Raw genomic sequence first — 25,515 nt, 5'->3', positions numbered from 1 at the left:
TTGCCAGACATACCTACTTTGTTCAGTTAAAGTTCATATTTTTTAAAAGCTATAGTTAATATTTTTCCAGTCATCTATTAATAGGCAATACAGGCATCTTTCAAATCTGATGGGTTTAGAAAGACAATCACAGAGCACGGCTTCTGTGACATTGTACCTCAACATACGGCTCCAGACTCCTCATCAGTGTGAGAATGAGGGAGTTTTCTACAGACATAGCTCCACATTTTCTGACGAATTTTGAGAGCATGCTATGCCAAGCAGCTCAGCACCTTGCAGAGGTATTTTTGGCTGTGCACAAGCTCTCAAGAGATCTCAGCAGGAACACTAGTAAAGGAAGATGGACTCCAGAACTTAAGCAACTGAATTAAGCAATTTCCTGCTCTTCCTTTCCCACGGACTACTTCACACACTTCCAGAATTCTGGCTTACAAAATTCCTTGCCTTACATGCTGGTGCAACTGATGCCATGGACGATGTGGCCAAAAGTATTAGAAAAAGAAAACAACTTTTTTTTCCTCCCCTTTTAATGAATGCTCCTTATTGAAGAAGTAAATTAACTTACTTTAGAAAGCTCCATTCTAATCAGGTATGATTTACTGGAATAAAAGAAATATCTTTCACTCAAAACAGAGGTCAAAGTCAAACTTTTTGTGTCGTAAATGACTTCTTTTATGTGGTACACAGAGCAGTCATTTAAGGATCAGCTGCACTGGGAATCAAGTTACTGCATATTTGCTTTGATAATTCAGGTTTACATACTTGTTCAGAAGTAGCTAAAAAAACCAGTTTCTCCAAGGTAGATCAGAGACAGATACTGAACTCTTATAAAAGAGGAGAGAGTGGAGGCTGAAATCCTTTCCTTGCTCTTCTTGACTCAGACATACTTACAGCTCAATGAATTAATAATCTTAGTGCCCTCTCAAATCAGTGTTTCTCAGAATGAAAGTTATCCTTCCTGACTTTTCTAGGTACAGCAGCATTCTGCTATTTTGGCAAGAGCAGCTCTAAATATTCACAGCAATATGTCATTATCCCTATGGGCTGTGCTGCCTCACCCTTGTGTCATATCTGACATATCACCAGTTTCCCAAGCTGCTCTGCAGCTATTTATAAAGAAGTTAATTTCTTTAGTCTAAAGTAAATAATCTCTCCAATGGGTTGCTCTGAATGAACACCTATAACCTGCAAAAGAGAGTAACATTAACCCAACAGTGCCAGTCACTTTCTAAAGTGAATCCCTCCAACCCATCAGAACTTGCTCACTAGCCAGACTCTGAATTGTACACTTTCCAGGCTTCTGTACTCACCAACACAAAAGCTTTATCTGCACTGGATCCCACAACTGCCACTTTTCCCAGCTAAGTAAATCACATTTCTTCCATGCTGTTCCCTCTATGCACAGATACACTTTTACACTTAATTTTTCACAAGATGTTGAAGGTTTTTATAAAGTTTCAAAGCATCATTAGTAAAAGGAATGACATGGATAAAATCACCTCAGCTCATCCTAATACATGCTTGTTTTGGAAACTAAATGGGAGGAGAGGAGAAGAACTACAATGAAAAGGTTATTCAAAGACTAGACATCTGGCTTTTTTCATATTCTCAAATTCCACATGTTACGCAGGTACACTCTGGTCTTGGATGAAATGAAAGTCCTGCTTATAGCCCACTGTCTCACTGTTTTGCAGTGCAAAAGTGAGCTGTTTTGAGGAAGAACACATGAACCGTCAAATTCTAGATACAAAATCAAGGTAAGGGAACTTCAGTTCCTCCTTGAATCACTTTTGCAGAACACAGGCAGCACAGAGCGCTCTTCCTTTGAACCCTTTCCATCCCTGCCCCATAACACTGCCTTTATGCAAGGGGAGACCAGGAAAGGAGAAGTGAGAACTTGATGGATTGGACATGACAGTACTGTATTTTCCTTGAAAGGTATGAAAAAACCCTTGGTGTATATCCAGTAATACCTGTCCACTGACCTTCAGTGTAGCTGCATCTGAAAGTGCCCTTAGGACTAAGCAGGGTTAAGTGTTTTGCTAGGTCAACACCAGAGTACCCAGAACCTTCTGTAAGCCCATCCCTGGCCTTTTCGCTGCCAGAGGCAACCTACTGATGGCTCTCACACCATTTTGATTACTCCACGTAGAGACTGTCTAACGTTTTGGACAAAATGAGAATGCTGCTCTTTCATACTCAGAAGCAACAAAAAGCCTCTAAAGTGGAGTCTAAAGCAAATCTTCAAGCACTCCACAAATCAGAATTTACATCAAGGAAGAGTTGACACAAAGTGTTTTCTTAATTGCTATATTCCGCTTTAGTTTACAATTCCATGCTTCAGAAATGTATACAAATTTAAAGGCAAAATATCTCACCAAATAGCTGACTTATAAGGGGTGTTTTGCTATCATTCATCTCTGTAGGTACTCCAACATTCACCTCACCTGATACAAAAGAATAGCAAAACCCATTCTGTTATCATGATTAAACACTTGACATATTATTCCATTTTTAGAACAGAAACTGTTTTGCATTTATATCCAAATAAAACATCTTTCCCTTTCATTCATGTGTTATATATGTGTGCTCTGAGCTTGTGGCTTGTATTTCTGTTCAGATGCTACAACAGTATGTTCTGCCTACTTTCTGAAATCATTACTCTTTTTTTTGGAGGGTTTAGAAAAGACAGAATATAGTCATTCTGTCCTTTGTTTTAAATAGAGGATGGTTCTTCTGGTTATAGATGCAACTCCATAAACTATAACTGAGATGTGTTATTTCAGAGACCTTTAATGCTAATGGATTAATTACAAAGCCTAATTTAATGTGCATGTATTTGCGTTTTGATGTTTATCATCCATGTAAGATGGGTAGAAATGTTCTGCAAGCAAAGTCAGAAAACTGATGGACAGACTTCAGTATCAACTGTGTCTATAGTCAAAAGGAGATGCTATAGGCAATAAAGTGTTAGTATAAAGTTGAAATAAAACCTAACAAAATATGGGCTTTACTATGAAGAACATTTGATGAAAACACACAGAAAGAAACAGAGAGAGAAGCCAAGAACATTGATCCCCAAAACCCCAACTGGATTCTGCACTAAAAGAAGTCGTCCATTAGCAAATGCACACACTAAAAACAACCCCCAAAATTATTTCCTAGAACTAGTCTTTTGCTACAAAATTTCCAGACAATAAATAAAAATTTCTCCAGTTACCTATTCAGAGATAAAGGAGACTGCAATGTGAATTTTTTTGGTTCAGCAGAAGTAATGATCCCTAAACTGTAGCAGAGTATGCAACAAATCAAAGTGACATACACTGTGCAGGATTCAGTGAATATTAGTCAGAGACTATGCTTCAACTACATCCACAAGCCAAGTAAATAAGCATATTGGAAGGAATCCACTCCAGGGTATCTGAGACTGGAAAGAAGTCCTTGCTTTTACTTACAGCTGTGTAAAATAATCATAATGTATACAGGTGACTTGTAAAAATGGATTAGTTTTATAGCCTCCTGAAAGGTCTATTTAGCAACCATATGGTAGTATACTAAATTAACTGTGCTTCTTTTGCTATTTATTTGGTAGCTCTTAATCACAAATTAGTTCAGGAAAAAAGTCTATAGACCAATCACTGGAATTTATGCATAGCATGAGACATTCAATCCCACCTCTAGATGGAAACCAAAAAAACCCTCCCCAAAAACCTGTATGTGGTGCTTTGTTCGACCCAAAAGCTTTATTAATTAACCAAACATCTGTGCACATGTTAATGAATTGCTGCATACTGCTGTGCAGTAGACAAATACATGATGATATTCCTATTCTACAGAAAAACATGCCACTTTGACAGTCATGAAATAATCCATTGCTAAAATTTAGTAAAAGTCCTAACTTCCTAGTTTTTCCACATTTCACTGTTCAGATTTAAAGCTTCTTCTACTGATTATACAGTTACTTGTTTTCCATTTGCTGATTTTTTTACTCCATATTCAGCATCAAAGTTGGATGAAAAAGTTAGGCATGTCTGTAAAAGGTAATATTCTTTCTGTAGGAAAATCCTGTATTCTAGCCAGATCTAAATTATTTGCGTTTCAGTATGTTAACAGAAAACATGTTAAAACTCTCACTATGGATCACTGGTTAGTTTTTTAACCATTCTTTATGAGAATGTTTCCTAGTCTCCAATTCTCCAATCAAATTTGGTGTTTAGTATCTGTTAAGCTAGCCATCATTTTCCTTGTTCCTCTTCTTAAATCTATACTATAAGCCTAAATTTTATCCATGTAGCCACTCATTTTAGTAGGCTCTCCTGTCTGCTCTTACCAGTTTAAGACTGTTAAAATATAAAAGCTGCTATTCTTAAGCACAGGCTGCTGGCTTTCACTGCTGCTACGCAGTCACAGGCAGCCTGTCCTGACTCCCTGCCAGCTCCCTTCCTGTGTCCCAGCACAAGAGAAGTAGGCAAAGCCAGGGAAGGATGCAGAGAGCCATGGAAGGACAAATCTAAGTAAATAAAATGAGTGTTACTGGGATTTGCTAGGCTATTTCAGCAACCTTACGCATATGTCCATGGATGAGGAAGGCTTACGGAAGGAATCCAGGGCTCCAGGCTTTGATTTTCTGTGACTTCCAGCCATATGAGATAAAGGCGTCTCAATATAGAATGAGGGAAATTGGATTTAAGTCCCAAATCTAGATGTCTTCTTGCAATGGGGTTTTAGGAATGCAAGCCAGGCTGATCCTGCCTGCAGCAGATTCCAGAGTCCCCAGAAGTCTCTTCTTAGGGGGTTATTACCAGCAGGTCATAGGATGCGACAGTAAAGAGAGTGCAACCCCATAACAACTATTTAATACCTTATCTTGTCCTTTTTCTGCATCTTCAAACATTATTAACTGTGCATGATTCAAACACCACCCTAGCCACAGGACAACCAGTCCCTTCTGGTACTTTTCAGAGCTGTTAATCACCAGAGTATTTGGCATTTCCAAACATTTTTTGGTACACCAGACCTTGGAAAACAGTTTTATGAGTTAAAGACAAGGAATAAATTGACTTTGAGAGTATCCATTAATTGTGAGTTCCTGATACTTCGGGGGTTTTTTCTGAACATGTAGCATTTTATATTATCATCTCTAGGCCATTACTGATCTGATGACTAGCTGCCACTGAAAGACTGGCACAGTCAGACCCCTCTGGCTTCACTATGGCATCCAGAAAAAGAACAAATCAGACAGGGGTCAGAGGAGGAGGACACGTGCAATTCAAACAGCTGCTGGCTCCTAGTAACCCACCACATAGCAACTTCATGGCATGGACACAGAGAGAAAACACTTATGTGCGGCACTGTTATCTGACTGTACCCACAAAATAGCACCGTCTCCAAATATGCCACTTACAGTGGAGTGTAGAACCTGCTAGGCATTTCCTAGTATTACCATTTTAATAATATCCTCTTAACTCAGTATTTTGTGTGCAAAAGCAGGTAGAGAGTAAGAAGGTAGAAATAACATGCTACTTGGCATCTATTGCTCTGCTTTGCTGTTGTATTCACACATCTACCACAAGGTCTTCTCCCCAGAGCAGGGGCTCTCTTCTGTTATGTGCTTAACTTAATGCTCCTTAATCTTTACTGAGCCAGTGGAAAATTACCAGAATTCACAGAACTTGGGGAGCCTGTATGATTGGTGCTCTTCCATCAATGCTGGAAGATCACGAGGTCTGGAAGCAAGCTATGTAGGTTCGGAGCTTTACTAATATTTAGAAGGCTTGTTTAAATTTACCTGTTCTCTCTGCTCTTAATAAAGGTTGTTAATATGCTACAAATAACATCTAGATTACCTGTTAACAACCACTGTTCAACAAACTACAAATACAGTAAGGTAATGTAAACAGAGAAAGTAGGAGTTAATCAATCTGATGTAAAACATCCTTAAGTATAACCTGAAAATACATTTTGTTGGAAAATTGTATTTCTAAAAAATTATTAAGATGCCAGGCCTAATCATAGACCTGGGACCTGATTCCCACCTTCCACTTTCATTCAGAAATTACTTATTCCTTGAGAAAGCTCTGGCTTACTCTTCTTCACTTTAAAGCCAGCCTTCTTTCCAGCATGTGTGGTTCACAGTGACCATCTTCCTGGCATACTGTGCTGTCAAGTCCAGTCATCGGAATACCTGCAGCTCCAAATGATGCAATTGGCACATGAACAACACCTGAAAAAGCAGTGTGCACCTTATATCCAGTACAGCCATCTGTACTTTCAGAAAGTATGCTAATGTTCTGAGAGTAGTTAACAGGGTAGAAGTTGCAGGATGAGAAGCAGAAAATCTTTAGGAAGTTTTACATTTTGCACCTTACTGAGATTCTCTAGCAGAGTTGTGAGAACTCCCCTCTACACCTTATCAAGCACTTTTACTTCCAAATGAAGACATGGAAAATGCCTCAGACTGCTCTTAACCATTAGTAATAACCACTAGTTCTGCAATTGAGTTAACTTCTGAACTTCAGTGGCTATTTCTCATTTTCTACTTGGCTTTTTTTAATACGGTCAACTTTAGGCATTGCTTAATGGATTTGATTCTCTGTATGTGTGTGAATGCTGACATGTACAGTGATAATGATACTTATTACTACCCTAGCTGGAATCAAATGTTTTAAGAAAGCATCTTATAACAGGTGAATTCTGTCATGCTCACATGATAAAGTGTATTTAGGGATGATTTTCAGAGCTAGTAATCATAAAAATTTATTTAATACCAAAATTCATCAAATATTGATTCATAGCACTTCTGCTCTGTTCATTAAAGTAGTTGCACTTTTCTAGTACTCCTTTTATTTCAGGTTCACTCTTTGCACAACTTATATGCTGATAGACAGAACAAGATATATGGGAACACTTTTTTATACTGTATTACTTTATCTTTTTCTCTGCTCTTTAATATTTTTCCCCTGGTCCTATTTATGACTTCATTCCTTATTCTTCCCCAACAACTTCTGTTCCTTTAACACCTTAGATCTGGTGAATTTGTTCATTTTCTCTTTTCTTCTCACTTCTGCATCACTGTACTGCCAAATTTCCATCTTTCAGTCTTTTCCATATTGATGTAACTATGATTTCACAACTTACAAAGTTCAATGTTACTACAATTTAGATTCCTATCTTACCTAGTGCAGCAAACTACAAATAACTAACAGCTACATTTTCTCTATACTCGCTATGGCTGAGCTAAATTAAAGGCTCTAAAAAGAGGTTAATGTTAAACTTCAGTCTCTCTTAAAGCTACAGTTGTCAGAGATGATCGCAGGGGAATGTTAAGTAGCAAGGCAGAATGTGGAGAGGGAATTTTACCTGTCAGATTAAAATGCAAATACCTTAATGGGTTAAATTTGTAACCAAGAAGTTCCCATCCATTCTAGGTGATTTGCTATTTGGGAAAAATACAAGAAAAGCACAACCATGAGCCAGAGGAGACACCTAAGCAAGGCACATAAGCTCAATACTTAACAGTAAAACTGACACCAAACAAGGCAGTTCTGCAGCCTGCTTGCACTGACAGGAGGTGTTTAAAGCAGGAAAGACTGTCAGACCCTGCAGTAGGCAGGTCTAAAAAGGCATGTGCAAAGGGAGACAGGAGATGCAGAAAGCCACCAGTTATCTTCAGAAGCAAAACTCCTGTCCCTGAGATGGAAGGGCCACTGAAGCCACAGGAAGATAAAAGCCAACGTAAGCATGGGAGAGAAGATAACTTCAGATGCAGCAAAAATGCTGTGAAAGAGCCAGAGAGACAGGAAATGCTAGACTGAAGTAGTAATGTTCAGGAACATGAGAAAAAAACATGGCTTCTCCTTCCCCGACATGGCACTCCTCACACATTGTAATTTGGGAAATACAAGGGCAAGGTTAGCTATACGCTCCACTGCTTCAGACAAGTGGCCAAAGGTATATCCTGCTGGGCTGCTGTCCATCAGACAGCTCTTCAGAGTTTGCTGCCAGTGCTTTCTGCTAAGGAGAATGCTCATGCTTTTGTAGGACACAAGTCAGCTTTCATCTGGTAGTGTAAAATAAGAAAGTTTATCTACTGCTGTCCTGAAGTGGCTACAGAGAAGACCGCAAGCTACAGGATATGCTAGGAACTAACTAGTAACATCTGAACCACAGAAGAATTACAGAAGTTGGAAAAGACCTTTTGTTGAGACAAAAGATCTCAAAGAAGTCCAACTGTTAAACCAGGACTGCCAAGTCCACCACTAAACCATGTCCCTAAGCACCACAGCTATGCGTTTTTTAAATGCCTCCAGGGATGGCGATTCCAGCACCTCCCCAGGCAGCCTGTTCCAATGCTTCAACACCCTTTCAGTGAAGAATTTCTTCCTAATACCCCATCTAAACCTCCCCTGGTGTAACAAGGCCATTTCTTCTTGTTCTGCTGCTTCTTATGTGGGAGAAGAGACCTAACCCTACCTGTCTATAACCTCCTTTCAAGTAGTTGTAGAGAGCAATAAGGTCCCCCAAATCTCCTTCTCTTGCTAAACTGCCCCAGTTCCCTCAGCCGCTCCTCATCAGACTTGTGCTCCAGACCCTGCACCAGCCTCGCTGCCCGCTCTGGCCACGCTGCAGCACCTCAGCGTCCCTCTTGCAGCGAGGGGCCCAAACCTGAACACAGCGTTTGAGGTGCGGCCTCACCAGTGCCCAGGACAGAGGGACCATCGCTGCCCTGGCCTGCTGGCCACACTGTGTCTGGTACCAGCCAGGGTGCTGCTGGCCGCCTTGGCCACCTGGGCACACTGCTGGCTCACGCTCAGCCGGCTGTGGACCAGCACCCCCAGGCCCTTTCCCACCAGGCCCTTTCCAGCCGCTCTGCCCCAGCCTGTAGCGCTGTGTGGGGCTGCTGTGACACAAGGGCAGGACCCGGCACTGAGCCCTGTTGAACCTCACAGGAATGGCCTCGGCCCATCGCTCCAGCCTGCCCAGGTCCCTCTGCACAGCCTGACTGCCCTCCAGCAGGTCAACGCTCCACGTCCCTACTCGGCGTCATTTGCAAACTTACTGAGGGTGCACCCAAAGCCCTCGTCCAGGTCATTGATAAAGACATTAAACAGGACTGGCCACAACACTGAGCCCTGGGGAACCCATTTGTGACCGGACACCAGCTGGGTGTAACTCCACCCACTACCACTCTTTGTGTTCAGCTGTCCAGCTTTTAACCCAGCATAGAGTACACCTGTCCAAGCCATGAGCAGCCAGTTTCTCCAGAAGAATGCTGTGGGAGACTGTGAAAGGTTTTACTAAGGTCCAGGTAGACAACATTCACCATGTTTCCTTCATCCACTAGGTGGGTCATCTTGTTGTAGGAGGAGATCAGGGTCATCAAGCAGGACTTGTCTTTTCATAAACCCAAGCTGGCTGGGCCAGATCCCCTGGTTGTCTTGCACATGCCCTGTGATAGCACTCAAGATGATCTGCTCCAGAACCTTTCACAGCACCAAGATCAGACAGACAGGCCTGCAGTTCCCCAGAAACTACATTTTATGAGTTAACTCATAAAATTCTGCAACAGCTAAGCCACTTCCTAATAAAAACATCCTTATCAATATTCACAGGTGCTGACAAAATCATATTCTCTCTATACATTATTTGTTGTTAAGTTTGAGAGCTGCATCTTTAGCCTGAACAAAGACTGTGGCTTAAAGATTGATTTTTTTTTCCCTCTGCCTTTAGCTACAGGCATATTACAAGCTGTTAAATAACACTGCTCTCCTATTACTGCCGAATACTACAGAGATGCCACAAAACCTCCATAGAGGCTGCTTGTAGAAGGATCTAAGTTTTTAAGGTAGTTACTTAATACGAAATCTAGATGTGTCTCAATACAATAATTTTCTGTAACAGTGTCCAGATTTATGCAGGGCCAAAAAACAGCCAGACTCACAGGAATAAAAAGGCTATTTTAGACCTTAGTACTTTTCTGCCCCAGAAGGGATAACATGGAGAGCATGGGTAAGAGTAGTGGGAGGAGCACAGCAGTCCTAGAAAAAAAAAAGTGTTATGGCAAGGTGAGGATTGGTGTGTGTTGTGCCCCTCTCCCACCCTCACAGCTGCCTTACTGCCTCTTAACAGTACTGCTAGGTCAGTGTGCATCCTTCCTTTCTCAACACAGCTCTGCTTCCTAAGAGTATTAATGAAGGTAAGTCCAGAAACAATCTCTCTGCCTGCCCTCTACTTACTGAGCACAACTGTGGTTAAATATACCTACCAAGCCTGCACAGGTTTCCTTTCAGTATTGCTCTAACTAATATTTAGACATCCTATCGATTTTCAATGCCTTCTGTACATAGCTATGATTTGTTTACTTACCACACTTAAAACTGAAGAGTATTTTCATTCCTGCATCAGACAGAAAAAGCAAACAACTGAGTGGAGCCAAATCAAGCTCCCGTAATTAAATTTAAACAGAAATACTGCCTGTCTTTTTACCTATCAAAATACCAACTTTTGCTGTAATTTTTCAGTCCTATTATCACTGAGATTATTGCTGCATCCTTGATCGTTTAACCTTCAAACATTACATATTCTGTTCACTGCAACATTTTAAGAGAACACTGGAAAAAATTCAAAAATCATATGCTTCAGTTGATAGTAAAAAAACCTGAAAACAATACCAATGTTGAATAGTCTACAGTGTGAGCTATCGCAATTGCTATGCCAGTAATTACACAGTCTTAAAAGCAAGTTATCTGCTGACAATACCACACATTCATGCCTTATTTTCCCACCATTGCCTTATTTTCCCACCATATCCTCAGAGCTAGGCAAACAAGCTGAAAATAATCTAACGTCTAACATGCTAGGTGACTGTGCAGTGAAGTTTTGTTTCCTAATTATAAATAACATGCCTGTGCTCAGACAAAAGAAACCCCATTGAACTGATGTAAGCTTCTCTCATAAAGAGCTGCAACAGAATTAAAATACAGCTGCCCTGTTTTCAGTAATGAGGTCCTGGGTGCTTTGCATCACGCTGACAAACATTTCCCCCTTTTCTGTATAAAGTAACTGCAACAACAGAGCTGTTAATCAGAAAACCTTCCGTTTATCAGCCTCTCGGAGTAAAGAGACTCTTACCTTCTGAAGACTTGAAGAGGCCTTTCTACTGAAAAAATGGTAAAGATGCTTTACTGCTGCACTTCAGTATCCCTCTTTCTGTAGCAGTTTACTAGGAATACAGCTCCTCCACCATTTTCTTGTCACGTGGCTAGTGGTACTGCTTAAATAAGGGTGATCACCTGCCTTCAGATAGCCAGCTGTATCACTAGCAGCTAACGGGTGTTGATTAAAGGAGCGCTTAAATGAATGCAGAGCTGCGCTTCAGCTGTGGAAATTTTTTTTTTTTTTTTTTTTTTTTTCCCACATTCCCTGTGGAGTTTTGTCAAAGCATCACCAAACTTTGATATGGCAAGTCAGCTGGCAGTAGTGAAAAGCTCCCTACTGTTTCATTTCAGAGCCTGAGGAAAGCTTGTGATAAGAGACTGCATGACAAAACTTCTTATGGATTCAACCCCCCTCAGCCCTCATTTCTGTTTGTACCGATAGTTATAGAGCACATGCATATTCAAATATGTTTTACATAATTTATCTGATTTGCAATTCAGCTATGGGAATGCAGATGCAAATTTAAAAAAACAGAAACAGCAACCCACCAGTTTAGAAGGCAAGGTGAATTCTGGGAACAAAGCTGTGTGAGCACCAGGAAGCAACGCTCATGGCCTGTGCACCTGACTGTGTTTCTTAGGGGTGTGCTTGAGGGAAGGTCATTTCTTCCCATGCAGTGCAGTCCCCCTTTTATAAAAAGCTGTTGGGGGTTGGGTCCCTAGAAACTCCAGGTTTCTTTCTAAATGCAAAACAGTTTCAGTCCTATTCCTTTGCTGTCCTGTGGGGCTAAAACAGCAAGGCAATAGGCCCTAGGATGGCCTAACTTTCAGCTAGTTTCCCCCTTCACACTGCACAACTCCTCCTTGAAGACAAGTTACGTGAGAACTGGAGATGCTTTCACATCAAACTGCTAGGTCATAAGCTGTCAAAAACAAACAAAAAGCCTAACCCCACTTTAATTTTCAGTACAGCTCCACACACACCTACAGCACTAAAAATAAAAATTCTGTGGCTCCCACCTTGTTCTTCAAGGTATTAGTATTGCTACAGGAAAAGTTCTTGCCACTTTCTGCAGATGTCCTGAGAAATCAGTCTCCAGCTGCTATTTTGAAGAACAGACCAACACCAAGCACTTAAAAAAAAATTAAAAAACATCACTAATATGAAAATACATTTCTAAAGAGGACACTGCTGCAGATGTGATCTTTGATGCTTCTGTCAGCCAGCTCTACATAAAATTTGCACCAATGGCGATAATTTTTAGCACTTTTTCAACTGGACAACCTTGAATTCATTTGAACTCAAAAGTCTAGACATTCAAAAGCTGTATCCAGGAAGCAGGCCTATAAAATATTTATGTACAATAGAAGTCATTAGTAATGTGGCAGAATCAGTAAAGAAATTAGTAATGTGGCAGAAGCTATGGTCTTGATCCTCCATGCTCAGAATGACAGAGAACACCTTTGAGATTTTAGAATGCTCTGCTGGGATCCACTAAGCTCATTGGGGTTTACTGTCAAAGTATGTCTGTGTCAACAGGACTAAGTTTCAAAGATCATTATTGCTTTAGGCTGAAATCTCATGTCATTGATCAAATTGATTGGAATAAATTATATAGTGAATTAGCTCAGAAAACTGGGGGGTTTTGAATGATGGGGGAGTGTAGTGGAATGAAGCTGGGTTAATTAGCATTGATAATATAGAACTGTGGGTTGGCTTCAGGGGCGGTGGGTTGGCCGATGTAGATAAGGTGCAGCTGTGGCTGGTTAAGTGCAGTGGTTGAGAGCCAATGAAGAGAGGGCAGCTGAGGAAGAAGCAAGAGAAGAGAGAGTGGGTCCTGGATGAGGCAAGATGAGGAGAAGGCAGTAGAGTGACTGGCGTGAAGAGTGTGCTGGTATGAGATGGTAAAAGACCTTTTTGCATCTTGATAGTTTGTTTGTGCTGCAACAGGGGAGTTTTTCATGTTATTGCTAAACCATACTAACACAGTCTAGGCCTTCTTGCTTTAAGAAAGTGGCTCGATCAGCCCAATCTCACAAGTTATGTAAAATTTCAGGACCACAAGTGAATAATAATATATAGGATTTGTTTTCCTTTAAAATTTTTTTTCAGTCACTGCAGTGTTGTTCTCTTCTTGTTAAAAGGTTTTTATAAAGTACTTGGTATTTGGTATATAAATAATAATACCATTTTTGCAAAAATGGGATCATCACCATATTGGCTGCTGCTATTGTTTAACAGCTGGCTTTGCAATGGAAAACTAGGTTTTTATTTTTAATTAATTTTCAGTATCCAGATGGTGATGGAAAATACTGTATCACCCCAAAATTGGTAACAAAAAAGATGGCTGTCATGACTTCATAGGTCAAATCAAGCAGAGGGTGAGAAATGTTGTTACTAAAGTCCATGCATGAGCAGCATATATTGTTCATTCCATCAATAAAAAAGGCTAGCAGTGAGATTCACTGACATTAATACAGAATATTATGAAATTAACCACAACATTTAAAAAAGCTTTAATGAATGTACAGCTATGTTGCTGGAAAGTTCCCTGCTCTGAATCTATTCCAAGGATTCTTTTATTTTCACAGAAGCAACATCTTTGCAATGGCTAACATAAAACACAGAGCTTCTAATACATGATGTATATTACTATAATGATTATAATGATATAATAATGTATAATACTTCATAGTTTCCCATCCTAAATTCAAATGAACATTGAAATCTTCAGTTCTGAGCCAGCAGTCTTAAGGAGTTCTTGCTCATGTCAATCTAAATATTTTGTTAAAGGTTCAATTCACTTTTTTTATTTGTTACAAGGCATTAACTTTCATTTACATGGAGTTTCCTCCAATCAACCTTCTCCATTCCTTACATATTTGTTTTTAACATTTAAAGCACATTCTTTGTCTTTAGTCAATTGTCACACTTTGTGCCACCAAGTGGGAGACCTGAGTTCAATTCCTATTTCAAGTCCATAATCTTTTAGTTCAGCAGGAGCTGGAAGCACCACTGAAGCAGCATACCTGATCCCCAGAGTGCCTGGAATTGCTTTCTTGCAAATCTGGCCAATTAATAAACAATCTTGACAGGAGTGAAAGATGGCAGCCCCACAGGTATGCAAGGCAAAAAGGAAAGAGAGGCATCCAGAGGAAAGTAAATGTTACTTTGCAGAATGTGGCCTCTTAAACTTACAAAAGGTTTTCAATCCTTTAGGTTTCCTTCAGGCTTATATATATATATATCAGCCTGCTTTGCCCATTAAAGCAAGAGTCCTAGCTTTTGGGTGCTAGAACAGACATTTTGAGAAAACACTGGGTGAGAACCTTGGTCCTCTAGAGTCAATGAGAATTTTTCCCCTGGTTCCACTCTGTCAGTATTTCAGTTCAGTACTGGACATTGGTATTTGACTTGAGTCCTTAATGGTTTTGAGATATATGATGTGCATTTGGCTAAATCACAGACTCAGCAGAGTAGTCTCAGAACTCTTATTAGTCTTGAAATAGTCACAGATTTTTCTTTCATTATATCTAATTATCTTTATTCACTGCCAACCGTAGACAATGTGATAAAAACAGACTACTCCATTGAAAATTTACTGGATTGCTTATAGTATTGAGCAGTTTTAATAGCCAGCAGGACAACAATGGTCACATAGAGATATTTCGGACAGAGGCAGTGGAAGAACTACCTTTTCCAAAAAGTCACTATACAAGTGAGCAGAAAAGACTGATTCCTGCTTCTTTGAGAAGACACTATCAGAAAGATAAAAGAAGCTTTCTTTTGTGGAGGCCTCATTCTAGTGGGTTAAATAAATGTTGACAGTTGTTCAAAGGAAATTGATTTCTCCACTCAGCTTTGCCACCAGTTTTCCAAGCTCTCACCAAAACCTTCCAAACTTCTGTGTCATCTCTACTGCTCTCGCTACTTCTTATTCCTCAAGTCATACATCATTTCATAGTACTTCCCTCACTCTTTCTAACCCTTCCTAATAAGGAAAAGGATACTCCTTCCCTCAGCAAAGGTAACAGCAAGAATGATCTGGTATACATGACCACTAGCGCACCCCAAGGAGTGTGCTGGTAGGTAAAGTTAGCACAGTCATCTGCAGTATTCTCCCTCTGCCTCGTGACCACTGCATCACCACCAACTATCACCTTACAGCTCCGTTAAGGCAGGACAGTTTCTATCAGGAAGAATATTACCTCCAGACTTCATGAATTTTACTGCTGGCAACCTCCAGCCACAGCAGTAGCAGTGAAGTACGTTATCCTGCCTATCCAACATTCATACAGTACACTCAAAATTCTTCCTTTTTAAATGCAGTCACTCTTGGCTGTTCACATATGGAAAGCCATATAAAAAGCTGTTTTCTTTCTGGAAAGTCTGACATTAATAATGTGCTATCAAACTTTTTTTGTACTTTTCTATGAGGCCAAAGGAACCACTAGGGTTTATTATTTCTGGTGTTTGTATATTACTGAGACAGGTGTATATCTCTTCTTCAGTACCGTAATGATAGCAAGCATCCTCATACTTTTCTTCTTCTCCTGCTGCTGCTTTTTCATGCAGAAGAAAAGCAGGACAGCAGGGAAGAACTTTACCACCAGTCACAGACTTTCTTCAAATCCACCAGAGCAGCCTGGAGAGTTCTTAAGCTTGACACTGGGATGAAGGGGACAGAGACCAGCAGGCATCAAGATTTTAATCCACTTCTTCATTCCATTATGGTTTACACTTTCTGTTTCAAAACTTTTAAGTCCCTCTTCCACAAAACATCAATTTTTGTAGACAAAGTGACAGACACTTTCTGGATGACAGCAGAAAAAATGCAGACTACATCCTTTACTGACCCTTTTTCCATTACTAAAGGAACCTACTTCAGCACAGCATGCAAGCATGAACTTCACTTTTTTCTAAACAGGCACATGTGAATAAAGTGTAGACTCAGAAAGGGACTTACAAGGCAATTACTAAGTAAATGTCTCCATAAACTTTGGACTACTAATTCAATTGTCCATTGGTTGAGATGTCCCCATCATCTATTTTGAATAGAGGTTATTAGTTTCTTTATTGCTCAGAGATCATAGAATGGTTTCAGTTTGAAGGAGGGACCTTAAAGATCATCTGTTTCCAACCCCCCTGCCATGGACAGGGACACTTTCCACTAGACCAGGTTGTTCAAAGCCCTGTCCAACCTGACCTTCAACACTGCCAGGAATGCAGCATCCATAACTTCTCTGGAAAACCTCTTCCAGTGCCTCACTGCCCTCAAAGTAAAGAATTTCCTCCTAGTATCTAATCTAAAGCTTCCCTCTTCCAGTTTAAAGCCATTCCCCCTTGTCTTTTCACTATGCACCCTTGTAAAAAGTCCTCTCCAGCTTTCTGATAGGCCCCCTTTAGGTACTGCAGGGCTGCTGTAAGGTCTCCCCAGAGCCTTGTCTTCTCCAGGCTGAAACCCAGCTCTCAGACTGTCGTTGTAGGAGAGGTGCTCCATCCCTCTGATCATCTTCATGGCCCTCCTCTGGACTCACTCCATCAGGCCATGTCCTTCTTGTGTTGGGAGCCCCAGAGCTGAACACAGTACCCCAGCTGGGGTCTGACAAGAGTGGAGCAGAGGCACAGAATCATCTCCCTTGACGTGCTGGTCCTGCTTCTTTTGATACAGCCCAGGATATGGCTGGCTTTCTGGGATGCAAGCACATATTGCCAGGCCATATTGTTCTTCTCATCAACTAACACCCCCATGTTTTTCTCCTCAGGGCTGCTCTCAATACACTCTCCACCCAGCCTGTATCCACATTTGGGATTGCCTCAAATCAGGTGCAGGACCTTATACTTGGCCTTGTTGAACTTTACGAGGTTCACACAGGCCCACCTCTGAAGCCTTCAAGCTCGCTCTGGATGGCATCCCTTCCCTCCAGCATATCAACGGCACCACACAGCTTGATGTTGGCAGCAAACTTGCTGAGGGTTCACTCAATCCCAGTGTCCATGTTGCCAGCAAAGATGGTAAACAGTGCCAGTCCCAATACCAACCCCTGAGGAACACCACTCATCACTGGTCTCCACTTGGACATCGAGCCATTGACCACAACTCTTTGCATGCAACCATCCAGCCAATTCTTTATCGACTGAGTGGTTCATACGTCAAGTCCATGTGCCTCCAATTTAGACAAGGATCTCATGCAGGACTGTGTCAAGTGCTTTACACAAGTCCAGGTAGATTGTATCAGTTGCTTTTCCCTTATTCACCAGAGCTGTACCGCCATCATAGAAGGCCACCAGATCTGTCAGACATGATTTGCCCTTAGTGAAGCCATGTTGGCTGTCACCAATCACCTCCTTATTTTCCATGTGCCTTACCATAGTTTCCAGGAGGATCTGCTCCATGATCTTGCCAGGTGCAGAGGTGAGACTGACCGGCCTGTAGTTTCCCAGGTCTTCTTTATTTCCTTTTTTAAAAATGGGGGTTATGTTTCCCCCTTTCCAGTCAGTGGGAACTTCACCAGACTGCTGAGACTTTTCAAATGTGATGTATAGGCAGCTTAGCCACTTCATCCGCCAGTTCTCTCAGGACCCGCCTATGCATCTTACCAGTTCCCATGGACTTGTGCACCTTCAGGTTCCTTAGATGGTCTCAAACCTGATCTGCTTCCACAGTGGGAAGTTCTTCATTCTCCCAGTTGTTGCCTTTGCCTTCTTCAACTTGGGTGGTGTGGCTGAAGCACTTGCCAGTGAAAACCGGGGCAAAAAAGCTGTTGAGTACCTCAGCCTTCTCCATGTCCCAGGCAACCAGGTCTCCCATTTCTTTCCAAACAGAGCCCATGTTTTCCCTGGTTTTCCTTTTATCACTGACATACCTATGGAAGCTTGTGTTTGTGCAATACATAAATATATGAAGGTGAAGTACATACCTGTAAAATAAGGAACCTAATTTCTATACCCTGCCAAGGGTATATGAAACAACAACCAGCAGGCCACAAGGAAAGCCTCCTTGCAGGAAGCAAAGGCTGCACTAGAGAAAGCCCATGATTCAGGAGCCACTTTCTAAAACCACTATCAAGAGATGGGTGTTACGGGTTCAGAACGGGTTCAGAAACTTAATTGCGTAAAGCAAAAGTATTTGATAAAACAAAAAAACGAGTGAAGAATGTAATCCATGCTCAGGGCACAGCTACCCAGCCAGACCTACAGATCAAATGTGCTTAATTTTCTGATACCAAGCAAACTTAAGTAAGCATAAGCTAGGAAATAGACTATTCAGTCAAGGCAAGAGTCACATTTAGTGAAGAATCCAATAAACTTTCCTGGGTTAAAATTATGGCCTTTCAGAAGTACAAGAATTCAGGCAGGACACTTCTGGGAACCAAGGCTGACTTAGACTTTGGTTCATTTCTACCAAAACCTACTTCGAAGATAAAAATCTTTGGCAGACTCAGAGGCTGATGACTAACTGATGCCATCAGGCCATCCAGAAACTCTACTGCAGTACCAAGAGAAGAGCCTCAGTTTCTTCTCTTACGTGATGACACACGTGTTTGTGTGCTAACCTCCCAGGGGCTGGCAGTTCTACTGTACCACATAGTTTTTAAAGTTTGTCAGCCAAAAAGGGCAATTAATTTCAGACTTAAAAGCTGCACACTGAGGTACACTTTAAGAAGGAACCTGTGTTTTTAAAACTATCAAAGAAATGCATTAGAAAGCATTTCTAATTACATAGTTCTACCATTATCAGTAGCTGTTTCTACAGCTGTTTATATAAGAGGTTTAATGAAATCGACATACAATCTAGAAATAATTATTCCCATGTGTGTTTTAGCCTTTCTACCATAAAGTTTTTTTGTGTTTTCTTTGGTTTCAAAGGAATCAAGGCCTCTGTAATCACGCTATGGGCATGCACAGATATATCTGCATGTCTCACTGCTATCTCCTACGAAGTCTGAAGTCCTTATCTAACTGACCAAAGACATAAGCTTATTACAAGTTTACTGAACATCAGATAACAAGCACAGGGTAAACTGAGGAGAAAAGAGCATCACAAAAGCAATCTCTATCAGATATGAAAGCCTCAGACAAGAGCAGTATGTTTACAAACATTAACACTGGAAAAAACTTCCATTAGGTTGCATATCTTATCAACAAAAAATGTCTAACCACAAAACATAATGGTTCCATGCTTCCAGAAATAATTGTTAATATGGATTCTTCCCTGCTTTTATTTACTTCTCTGGGCTCCAGCATCGCTAGTGTTAAGAACAGGAATAGCCACAGCTATGCACTGAAAAGGCATTTCGTATTAAACAAGTGTTAAGCAACTTCTGAGCCAGATAAGAAAAAAGCCTATAGTAGAAGCTATAGTGACCATATATATTCTGTACCAAGAACTACTGTATCCTTTCCTTGCGGGATGCACAACATTCCATCATGCATTTAATTTTTCACTTAAAACACTCTTAGGTTAACATGGTCCAATTTTGGACTTTAATGCAGGAATTAGTCTAAAAGAATATACTAAGTTCTAAGAATAATTAATGTACCATACCTGAAACACCAAGGCAAACTACTATTGTGTACAAGAATCAAGCTTTTACTTTGGAGACTTACAGAAATTCCTGAAGAACAGCAGAGTTCTTCTCAAAGTGGATCTAACAATACATAGCAGCAAGATGTTAAAACCCCGTACAAAACCCCTATAAATCCATGGCCATTAGAATGATTTTTCTAGTGCCAGTGTAAGTTCAAAAATCAGATTTTCTTGAGGTATCTAACAAAGCATCTTACTACTTCAAAGTTATCCCAACTTCATTGTGCTGATTTATACAAATAATTTAAAATCAGATACCTAGACCAGGGTTTTTTTTCCCCTTTCTAAGAACTTCATGGGCATGTAAGCATGGCAAGTCAAACCCTAGGATGCTGCCTGCATGTAATTAATCAGCATGACTTAAAGCAGCCAGATGCTGACCCTGCTTTAATTTAAAATGCTTTATGGGAGACAGAGGATTTGACAGCCAATTTGTTCATGTCAGATTTGCAAGCCTGCAACTAGCCAGCACCTCTAAACAACCCTTCCTTTTTCCCATCCCATTCACCATCTATTGGGAGCAGAGGTGGTAAGCATTTTTTGATTCAAGGATTTTCACTAAGAATTACTCATTTGTCAAAAAAAAAGCTTTATTCATTGAAATTAGTTGGTTTTGATGGACTCCCAGGGAAAACCTGCAAGAGATAATGGAGGAAGATGACTTCCAGGGAGTGGACTAGTTCTAACAGACAAACCACCTCGAAGTCAAAGGACATCCAGGTCTCCTATATCCACAAATCCCAAGCCGCCCTTCCACAGAAATGTGCAGGCAGAACCAAGCAGCTGCTGGTGATTTGCTTGTTTTGCTTCTTCCAGATTTTGCAGACAATTTCACTGTAGAAGAATGAAGCTGGGTTAAGCAGCATTGATAATATAGAACTGTGGGTTGGCTTCAGGGGTGGTGGGTTGGCTGATGTAGATAAGGTGCAGCTGTGGCTGGTTAAGTGGTTGAAAGCCAATGAAGAAAGAGCAGCTGAGGAAGAGAAGGTGAGAGAGAACACAAGCCCCAGATGAGGAGAAGGCAGCAGAGGGACTGGTATGAGATACTAAAAGACCTTGTTGCAGCTTGACAGTTTGGAGAGTGCTGTCACAATTGGTGCCCTGTGTGAGGCCCTGCAGATTATGAGACTGAGTGTAATGAGTGGCGACAGCGGCAATGGCTGTGCCAGGGGATGTTTGAAGTTTTGAGTGGTAGTGGCAGCACCCGATGAAGCAAAGACAGGCGGGGATAGCCTGCGATTCAGATCACATTGAGATAGGCGGGAAGAGCCTGGGGTTCTCGATCAGCCACCAGTAAAGGTGAGCCGTTGGGATCAAAGAGAAGGAAGCCTGACTGCCGTGGAGTTAAGAGACTGAGGGTAACAGGCGATAGTGGCAGAGTACACAGCCAGATGTGGCAGCAGCCCACAGCGGCGGGTCCAGAGCGGGTCCGGCCAGACAGCAGTGATGGCTGTGCCGAGGGAAGGTGTGGGAGCAGCGCGGTGCCATGGGTGGCTCCCGCCATTGCTGCTGCTGCTTGGCTTGGTGGTATTCTTGCTGATGTTTATGTGCTCGTTGAAGGTGTCTGCAGTTGAAGAAGAAATGGGCGACCACAAAGATGTTAAGAAGTTTTTCAGGACACAGAATGATGTGTTAGTGCTGTATTCTAGATCTGCTGCTGCTGCAAGCTCATTCAGGTTACTGTCCGGTATGATCCAAGAGGCGAAAGGACAAGGCACTATAACAGGGGTCCTCAAACTACGGCCCCCCAGGGTCCTCAATCTGGCCCCCCGTATTTACAGACACTCCCCCCCGCTGGGCGCTGGGGGGGGAAACCAAGCAGCCGCAGAAGGCTGCCTGCCACTGCATCCACGCACTGGCCCCTTGGTTAAAAACTTTGAGGACCCCTGCACTATAAGTTCATCACAAGCCCCCTCTGAAGAAAACAAAATCCCAGATGCTAAGAAAGCAGATAAGAAAGGTGATCAACCTGTAGAAGCTGAAAAGCCCAAGATAAAAGTGAAGAAGGAATTCAGGGACAAGTCGTCTGGACTGTATGAAAAGTTTATTTGTAAAAAGTTTGTGATGGTTGGTAAAAACATGAGGTACGAAATGTTAAAAAGGAAAAAAAAAAGGGGGGGGGAACTGTAGAGGGATTATAGAGGACTGTATGAAAAGTTTATTTGTAAAAAGGACATGATGGTTGGCAAAAACATGAGGTATGAAATGTTAAGAAAAAAAGGGGGAATTGTAGAAGAATGAAGCTGGGTTAATTAGCATTATTAATATAGAACTGTGGGTTGGCTTCAGGGGTGGTGGGTTGGCTGATGTAGATAAGGTGCAGCTGTGGCTGGTTAAGTGCAGTGGTTGAGAGCCAATGAAGAGAGGGCAGCTGAGGAAGAGAAGGTGAGAGAGGAAGAAGCAGAGAGAACACAAGCCCCAGATGAGGAGAAGGCAGCAGAGGGACTGGTATGAGATAGTAGAAGACCTTGTTGCAGCTTGACAGTTTGGAGAGTGCTGCATTTCCGAATTTCTACTTTTCCGTCTGGAATGCAAGACAGAAGCTTGGAGGACAGGGTGCAACAGAAATGTTGTGCTAAGCAGCTCTACTTCTAAAAAGTTTCAAGGTCAAACTCTTCGCATTTGGTTTACTTCAGACCATACAGAACTGGGGAGTGCTCATTTTCTGCTAACCCTTCTGAAGATTTGCCCGTTTCTTGAGGACTGTAAATGCTAACCTGCATCAATAAAAGCTGTCACTCCCCTACCAAAACAGAGCCCCTCTCATGTCATATTCTCCTCAGTGCTGTCTGTCTGGTTAGATTGAACAGATTTCAGTCCGGGGCAGTGTATGAGGGCAATTATGCTATATATACTACTACTCAAAATCTTGTTTGTCAAGAAAACCTTAACTCCTATACAGGTGCTTAAGTTTAAGCCTGCAAGTAACATTATTATATTTCAGAATCTCTGAGACTGGGGGTTCTGTTCAGGATGAAGCCTGCACTTAGTATATATTAAAAACAACTAAGCTATAACAGTGTCTAATCTTGTGGTAGTGATACACTCTCTGAAAATTGTGAAAATGTTTGGAGGGAAGGTATTTTAACATCTGTGGGAAGATAAAACACAGCTACTGAACTGCTCATTCCTGAAATCTTAATAAAATGTGAGCTGTTTGGGGTGGGGACAAAGCTAGCAAAAAGCTGTGGTTTTCCATCACAGATTATTTGTACATGCTGTTATCAGACTTATACTATCATACACAGCCATGCCACTTGTAAGGGGAAAAAAGCTTACTGCTAAAATTGCAAAATTGTTAGTGAAAATTTCAAAAAGTAAAGTCTAAAATTTAAGATACTTAAAACCTGATAAATAGAAGTTGTGTATGTGTTGTGTATTCTACACTGAACTGACAAGTGCTTGGGAGAAACTTGAAAAAAAGCAAAAATCAGTCTTGCATTTCACAAAAACAGTACGTTTCCAAGTGTTTCATACCACATATGCTCTTTTGACTAAGTGCAGTTTGAAAGGAGTAACAAGTACAAAGCAGTTACACTCCCTAGTTTTATTTGTACAGGGAAGTTTCTTTTACTGCTCATATGAATTTCACTGTATAAATATAATGCCAGGTTCCTCTTGATAAAACTGCAGCATGTCAGCTGCAGATGTCCAGGAGAAATGAGGTCAGACTTCCACATTTGCTTCTCTGAGGTTACCCTACAAGTCCACTGTAGCAGTTACATCTCCTGGTTGTAAAAGAAGAGAAGGCAACAGCTGAAGCACCCTCTCCAAAACATTACAGTAAATGGAGTCAAGAAGGTCATCTCTCTCTCCATCTGGTGACACAACAGAGAGACAGCAGGCATAGTAATTCTGACAGCATGGAGGATGCACTTCCACCCAAAGGCAGGTGCAAAATACACTCAAACTTCCTCAACTGCCAGTCCAGTCAAAGCAGACAGAACTGCTGCTCTGATCTGACTACAGCTTAAAAATAGTCACAAAGACCGTAATTTCCTATCACACTTTTCTCTATGAACAGCACCTTCTTCTGACTCTAAACCTTGATTCCCTCCTATCTTCCTTCCCAGCTTTGCATTAGGCAGAGATAGTACTTCACTTCCATCCCTCCCATAATCTCATCATTGGCATTGTATCTGGACTGGTAATACCATCAGTACCTGGCTTTGGCCTGCGTTCCCTGGCCATATCTGTTTCAGATTTAAAGGTAGGTTATGAAGCCTATGGAACTTCACAGAAGGAAGATGGACTTCTGAAGTGGCCTTACAAGCTTCTGCATTGTGAAACAATCCTAATTTAGCTCATATCAAGCAATGAAGAAGCAAGACTCTGTTTTTAGAAAGGAAGGAATACAATGTTACTTAAGTCATAAAAATATAATTAGTACTTCAGACTTGAAAGTCCTGCTATCTATTCATATAATGTCATACACCCCAGTAACATTGATAACAAGTCAACAGAAGACTAAAGGAAATGGGTTGGGTTTTCCTTACCCTGATTTTTGACTCAGTTCTCTTTCACTGCTGAGAAGCACCGTTTCCTCCTTCATTTCTTGTCCTGTTGTTATGTTATTACCAAGTCTCTGTTGAGAACTTGATTCCCATGAACCATCACCACCAACCACGGGCAGCACATGAGCTCCTGCAGTGCCCGAACTCCCATCCTCACTTGTCAGGCTATCTGAAGGGTAACAGCCCTCATGTTCAAATGATTTCTGAAGGAGAGTTTCTACCTGAAATTCTGCCTGAGTGTCAAGAATCAATTCCTGTGCTACGACAGCTGCCAGTTTACCACCAGAATGTCCAGACCCCAATTCTGGCATCTCTAAGTCAGCAGAAATGTCTTCAGGTGATACATCACTGACCTCATTTTGACCCAATATAATCCAGCCCTCATCTTGCCCACAGCTTCCTCGTGAACTTGTTTCATCATCCAGTTTCTGCGGTACAACAGAACTTTTCAATTCTAAGTGAACAGCATCCCATTCAGTCCCGCAAACAAAGCGATCTTCCCTTTCATTTGTAATGGAGATTGGCTGAAAGGCATCTGAGGGGCCTGGTGAAAAGCCTTCATGAGATGCTGTTTGTTCAGCTACATGAGCTTCTTGAAATGCAAAATCGCTTTCCTTTCTTTCAAGGGAATCCTTCGCTGAAGGTGTATTTTCTTCCTCAGTAACAAGGATGTAATCCATCTCCAGTGAAGCTGGATCCTGGTGCACCTGCATCCTCACATCTTCCTCACCCTCTGTACTTTTCAGCTCAGGGCTCTCAGAGGAATTTCTCAGCTTATTCCCCCTGCAAAGCAGGGAGTCAGTGCCAGCTTCTAAAAGAACAGGCAAACAGAAACTCCTTTTAGTTTTCAAATTACTATTGCAGTCACCATGATTGCTTTAAATCAGTAGAGTGAGGTAAAGCTCTTCTCAGTTCACTTTGTTCTGTTAATGTGTACTTGAATTTTACAACACCATCATCGTCATTATTGTTAGAGATTACACATTAACACCGCAACCCTTCCTAAGGGACAGATGGTTCCGTGTCCCATACGCTAGGCCCCGTACGCACCACAGAAATGTTCCTACTTCAACGTTTAAAAGCTTTAGCTCTGCCCAGAAGGGCGATGCTAGAGGCCTTCCCATGCACAGAGGATGCAACGTACATCACGGGACACTCCCAGACCCCGCACTTCACGCAAGGGCTCGCCACCCGGCAGCACACCCCAGCCGCTGCCCCTCCCCCGCCCCCGGCCCCCGCCCCCCGCCCCGGGGG

At 41.6% G+C, this 25,515-nt stretch overlaps 1 protein-coding gene across 6 annotated transcripts in view; it reads right to left on the bottom strand.

Annotated features, from left to right (window-relative positions):
• PRUNE2 (prune homolog 2 with BCH domain) overlaps nt 1-25,515 on the bottom strand; it is a 144,598-nt gene that overhangs the window by 29,713 nt on the left and 89,370 nt on the right. For 5 of the 6 annotated variants that reach the window (XM_056325031.1, XM_056325033.1, XM_056325032.1 and 2 more), the window contains exon 9: nt 24,244-25,072. In XM_056325031.1, the coding sequence (XP_056181006.1) occupies nt 24,244-25,072 (829 nt within the window). Of the gene's footprint in view, nt 1-24,243; nt 25,073-25,307; nt 25,429-25,515 lie in introns of those variants that run through there. The other variant, XM_056325036.1, reaches the window with a different exon arrangement.

Source organism: Falco biarmicus, chromosome Z, assembly GCF_023638135.1.
Source record: "Falco biarmicus isolate bFalBia1 chromosome Z, bFalBia1.pri, whole genome shotgun sequence".
Classification (NCBI taxonomy): domain Eukaryota; kingdom Metazoa; phylum Chordata; class Aves; order Falconiformes; family Falconidae; genus Falco; species Falco biarmicus.
Note: the sequence above shows the minus strand (reverse complement) of the source record. Positions and strands in the feature narration are given on the sequence as shown.